The 6,219-nt window shown below is 40.1% G+C and overlaps 1 protein-coding gene across 1 annotated transcript in view; it reads right to left on the bottom strand.

Annotated features, from left to right (window-relative positions):
* Window positions 1-3,540, bottom strand: part of gsr (glutathione reductase) — a 9,010-nt gene extending 5,470 nt beyond the window's left edge. The window contains exons 1-3 of the mRNA XM_037675692.1: window positions 3,268-3,540; window positions 1,145-1,171; window positions 941-1,029 (exon numbers count right to left, since the gene is read on the bottom strand). Coding sequence (XP_037531620.1) covers window positions 941-1,029; window positions 1,145-1,171; window positions 3,268-3,534 — 383 coding nt within the window. The 5' untranslated portion in view covers window positions 3,535-3,540. The remainder of the gene's footprint in view (window positions 1-940; window positions 1,030-1,144; window positions 1,172-3,267) is intronic.
* Between the last annotated feature and the right edge of the window lie 2,679 nt (window positions 3,541-6,219).

Here is a 6,219-nt window from a genome sequence, read left to right as displayed (position 1 = left end):
ATCACAGGGACACCTGGACAGGTCTCCAGTCCATCACAGGGACACCTAGAGACAAACAACCATTCACTCTCTCACTCTCACCTAGGGACAACTTAGTTACCAATCATCCTAACATCCATGTTTTTGGTCTGTGGGAGGAAACTGGAATACCCGGAAAAAACCCACGCATGCACGGAGAGAACATGAAAACTCCACCCAGAAAGGCCCCCGGACCGGGATTTGATCCAGGGTAGCCTGCTCGCTGAGAGGTAGCAGCTCTACCAACTGAGCCACCGTGCTGCCCAAGGGCAAAACGTCTCAACAAAAAAAGAAAAGAAAAACTGTCCAGATGACGTGACTGAACTTTGTTGGGTTTTCTACCTGGATTACTGAGCATGAACTTTGATGCTAACAAAGTAAAGTCAGGTCCACTGGGTGGATTAAAAATAAAAATAAACATTGTTGAAACGTGTTCTGTTTTGGATTAAAAATTAAACGTTTCAACACGTTTTTTTTTCTTCTTTTTTTCTGAATCTGTCCGGAGAACCTGACTTAACTTTTTTAGATAAAGGACCTAGACTTTGTTTTTAAAATGTGGTAGCACTGACAGCTTCGTTTCAATAAATAAATATTAAAAATGTCTTCCAATAGAACCGCACATAGAACAGGTGTTTAGATCCATGAAGACACATCTCAAACAGCTGACCAGCCTCATTAGTAACTTCAGACCATCGATTTAAGCTTAGTCATGTTTTGCTGAATCACTCCTTTAAGGTTCAACAGTCACCATGACTCAAACAAGTCGTGCGCACAGAGAAGAGTGTACAAGTAAAGAAACAAAAAAGCAAGAGTCGGATAAGCTCTGCTTGGAAGTGAACGTAGCGTTGCTTCAGGAACTTCAGATTTTGAAAGAGCTCTTTGTAGCAGAAATAAGGTGAAAAAAGGAGAACTAGATACTTACTCCCAGCTGAACTTAACATTTTCAGCATCAAAGCCATAGTCACCATGATCATGCAGATACTCGGCATGAACTGCTGCGTTCCACATGACCTGAACAAGCATGAACAGAACATGTGACTGTTTGAAATGAATAGCAATACAATATTCTGAGCTCTACGGTTAAATCTAATCCTGCCTTAGGTAATGAAAAGAAAACAAACGCTACCTTCTTTGGAACACACCCAACGTTGACCTGAAAAAAAAAAAAAAAAAAAAGCAGAAAGTCAAAGATAACTGAAATCTTGGTAAGTCACCATCTTGTGTACACACGTCTAAATGTGACGTAAACAGCGGAAAAGTTTTCACAATTACATGAAAAGGTCTATAACTCAGTGTCAAACAAATATGAATCACTGAAGAATAGGAAGGCACAAATCAGGATCACAATCTTGTGTAAATAAAAGAAGCGAACAGTTTGTACAAGCAATCAGTGTAGTACAGGCTAATTTCCTCGTTTGTAATTACACATATAGGAAGTGAATCATTCGGCTCGTCTTGCGGTCAAGGTGGAGTTCAAGAGGTTTGAAAGAAATCTGCTGCAATGGTTCCTCTCTTCAACGTCTGTTACACAAACAAAATAATGTAGTAAGTGCAGGAAATCAATCTGCAACAAGGCCGGAGGAACGTTAAGAAACTTTCAAAATATTTCAAAGCTATGTGTTTTTTTTTCCCCCTTCCAATTTATCTGGTACCACTGAAAACAGCAACCGATTTAGGCAAAAGTTGTTAATCAGTGAGAATGACTTGGGCTAATTTGAAGTGCTAAAACATTAGCGGAGCGTTGTTCTTTCTGACCGTATTAAATGCGACACAAGTTTTGATTACAAGGTCTAGCGTTCCTCGAAGGAATGCATATCACCCGCCACCTTTTACGCCAAAATGCTAAATTGAGATCATCTTATGAGAAGGTACAAAGGTAGAGATGTTTAAATACTTGCAAATTAAGTTATGTGTGATCTCACTGCACATTGTGAGATATTTTATTACTCGGGGTATGACACTCGGCTACTACCATACCAAACTTTACTTCAATAGCTGCAAAATTGACTGACTTACACACATTTTGTGTTGGCTATTAGCTGTGGTGGCCATCTTGAAATGGGTTGACTCCAAAGGCTAATGAGCAATGTTGCCAAGTCTGCTTATTATAAGTGACTTTGGGCTTGTTTTTTTCTAAAGTCGCTAGCAAATCTTGTGAGTCACGGGTTGCGTTTTTTTTTGGGCTTGTTTTTGAACGTGAAGTTGCTCATTTGGGCTTGACTTTCTTTCTGAGTGAAACTTGTTGATAAACTCTCAGCTCTGCACAACAAAGCAAAATACAAGTGGTAGTAGGTAGTTTGTTCCTTCCACGCCCCCCGTTTCCTGTTTATCCTCCGGCCCAAGTTGGCGAGGCGACAGGCGCACACCCAAACAAACACTACTATGGCTGACCACTAGGGAGCTCCACTCACACGCAGATGTCAGGATGTTTTTTTAAACATGCAGAAAAAAAAAACATGATTTACGTATTTGTTACATATGTAACAAATACGTAAATCATGTTTTACATATTTGTTACATATGTAAAATGTTTTTTTTTTTATCAGAGCTAAAAAGTATGTTATTCAAAGTGTTTAGCATAATGTTGCTGTTGTTTATGTGTAATAACATAATGTTTAAAAACAGCCTCTGTTTTAGGCAATGTGGTGGGTTGCCAGTTGGGCTTTTTTTTTGGGGGGGGGGGGCTTGTTTTCATAGAGCTGGTTGCTTGTTTCCATCGTAAGATCTGGCAACACTGTTAATGAGTTGCATCCAACGGTTACTTATAAAGTTTAATTAAAACCCATTTAATGACAACTGAACAAATGGACTCACGTAGCTGAAGAACTTTAAATATCTTTAGCTACAAACTATTGTTTTGCCTTATTCTTTGGATTTATCTTGTCCCGGATGGCTGAGCATCTACACCTGCACCACCCAATAATCGGTGAGATATTTTGTTAACAGTGTTGACTAAAACACTGTAATGCCAAAGTTCTAAGTAAGGACATTGTGCAATTTGTGAATTACTCTCAGCTACTACCACACCAAACTTTAGCTCAATATCTGTAAAACGGGCTGGGCTATATTTGTGTTTGCTAATAATGCTAATTAGCTGCGGCGGCCATCTTTGATTTGGCTCACTGCTTGGATAGTTCCATTCAAATCCGCCCAGTGGTTCATAAGATATTTTGCTAACACGTACAATGAGCCCACATCAGCAGAGCCTCCCGGACGCTTCGGGTCGGAGTGGTTTCAGTTTGTACTCACGCAGGTACCTCCGAGTTTGTGGCTCTCGATGACCGCGGTGTTCGCCCCGAGCTCCGCCGCCCGTCGAGCCGCGGCCAGACCTCCAGAGCCGCCGCCGATCACCAGAAAGTCGAAGCGGCTTGTCTCAGAGTCCGAGGCCATGATGCTGCTGCTGCTGCGGAGGGTAACAGCTCCGTGTCTGAGAAGAAGAGACGAGGAAAGTTGCTTTCTGAGAATAAACCAACTTGTTGCTTTCGTCCGGTTTAGCTGTGTTATTAATGTTGCCATAACCAGGAAGTCGGTGCAGACCGACTAGCAGGGTGGGACTGGGAGGGTCATCTGAAACCGCTGCTGTCATTGTGACTTGCAACAATAGTGTGTAAATCCCAGAAACACTCTTTTATTTTATAGCTGTCATGGTGAGCCTCACTTCACAGCAGATGTCGGGCTACAACAACAAACCACAGCACTTTTAGTTCACTGTATTTAACAGTAATACTCACCTCGGCAAAGACACGGACACCGGTAGTAGCTTGCAGATTCTAACAAGCCGCATATTGCTTTTTTTTTTATTTATTTTTGCGACATTTTAAATGATAAGCATCTCTTTCTAGCTACTCTCAGCGCTGGAGATGTTCAAATTAACCACTTCAAAGCACTTCCGGTGTCGTAAACGTTGAGTCAATCTTATTTACAAATGTGTCTGTTATGGATGCCTTCTGCTGCACATAACGTGTTTTCTCAGAGCGTTACGTTGTTTTTGTAGCATTTGATAAATACAAAGGACATTATCGTAGAAAAGATAGGCCGTTTGCGTACTGTTTCTTCGAGAATAACACGAACGCTGCGCTCTTTGTCCATTGTCAAGGTGAACGGCATATCAGATAACGCTTCCGGTTTCAACTTTCAAAATATGAACAACTTTTAGTAGAAAGATTTATTTGAAAGTTATTTCAATTCAACGTATAATTTTATTTTGTTATATTATTATTCCATCCATATATAATAATAATAATTATTATTATTATTATAGATGTTCTATGTCTTACATTGTAGATAGATAGCTAGATAATTTTCTGGGAAATAGAAATATTTATAGAAGTATAACAAGGTTAAGTCAGGTCATCTGGAATGATTCTTCTTTGTGGAAATGCTTCATCTTTTATCCAAAATACTTCTTCAGTCTGAGATCCTGCAGCATCTTGTAAACAGCACATTATCATAGTGGATCAACCAGTTTGCTGCTGACAGCCAGAACCAGCTATTCACATGTAAAAGGAGGCCCATCAGTTTAAACATGAATTGTTAGAGCCCTAACAATTGGCCGTTACTTGCAATAACAGCATTGTAAGAGGGTGTTAGTTGAACACAGCGACTCTGTTTTAACACCCTAAATAATGCTAAAGGCTAAATAATGCTTGCAATAACAGCATTGTAAGAGGGGGACAGTTGAACACGGAGTCCCCCACCTCTGTTTAACGATGGATGGGTTATCTTTACAAAGACGGCTTTCTTTACTCCTTTCTCAAACTAGTGTTCCTCTCTATCAAAAATGTAAACATCTTCATCCCTGATGAAGAGTCAGAGTCCTGGCCTGATGATGCTGCTCTTTTGTGCTGGGCCATCCTTTTGGACAGTGGCTGTTCACTTTCCTTGATAGCTGATCCAGTCTCCGGCACAAACAGAGTAATATTGTGTATGCTGTTCAGTGCCAGGAAGGCTGTGATCTTTCATACATCGGGGAATCTAAACAGCTACTGGCCAAATGGATGGCCCAGCACAGAAGAGCAACATCATCAGGTCAGGACGCTGTGGTCTGCACTCATCTGCAGTCCAGTGGTCACTCGTTCAAGGATGAAGATAAGTAAGTTAAGTAAGTGCTATATGTTGTTGTCATTGTATGTTCCCATACAATGACAAAATTGGTTCTCTGTATTTAATCCATCGCACCTGAGATGCACCCAGGTGGAGCAGAGGGCAGACATTGAGCACCCGGGGAGCAATTGGGGATTGGGTGTTTTGCTCAGAGACACCAGGACATATGGGAATGGCTGGGAGTCGAACCATGACTTTCTGGCTGCCCTGCCTCTACCCCATGAAGATTATTGCAAGCATTATTTAGGCCCCTGTAAATAGCAAGCAGCCATCAGGGCACTAATGACCAATTGTTAGGACTCTAACGATCCATTGTTATGTGATGGTGATGGTTATTGGTCATCCATGGTCAACCATTGTCATTGTGATGGTTCTCCTTTTACATGTGAATAGCTGGTTCTGACTGTCAGCAGCAAACTGGTTAATCCACTATGATGATGTGATATTTGTAAGACCGAGTTTGCTGCAGAGTCTCAGTCTGAAGAAACTTTTTGGATAAAAGACAAAATGTTTCAACAAAGAACAATCCATCCAGAGGACCTGACTTAACCTTGTTAGATTTTTCTACCTGGATTATTGAGCATGCATCAGGACATTTATGTAGGTATTTATTCAAATATATAAAATTTAAACTATATTGGCTGACACTATTAAGCTTAGTATAAATAAGATTTAAAAGTATCCTAAACTAAGGTGATGTAAATCGATATAAGCATTTTAATTTACTCTATTAAACTAGCCTTTATACAAACAGTAGCCTACTTATTTAAACTGCAGGTGTCAAGGTCATTGTAATTTTTTTTTAATGCATTTATAAAGGAGTTCTGACACAATTTCTGTGAAAAGAAGTAAAATAACTCCAGAGTTGCTGTGGTCAATTTCAATTTAAATGTTGTCTTTTATTTTGAAAGCAAGAACTGTAATTTTTTCCGGAAGTGTACAAAAAAGGCTAGCTGTAGGCTGCTAATGATGAGACAACTCAAAGCGGGCTTGTTTGCTCCCTTGAAAAGCGTTAAAATAACCCCCAACTAAGGTATTTTCGTTGCTTTTACACATTTTAAAATGATATAACACAGCTTATACGGTTTTATTGCACTC

The sequence above is a fragment of the Nematolebias whitei genome, chromosome 4, assembly GCF_014905685.2.
Source record: "Nematolebias whitei isolate Nwh7 chromosome 4, NemWhi1, whole genome shotgun sequence".
NCBI classification, from domain to species: domain Eukaryota; kingdom Metazoa; phylum Chordata; class Actinopteri; order Cyprinodontiformes; family Rivulidae; genus Nematolebias; species Nematolebias whitei.
Note: the sequence above shows the minus strand (reverse complement) of the source record. Positions and strands in the feature narration are given on the sequence as shown.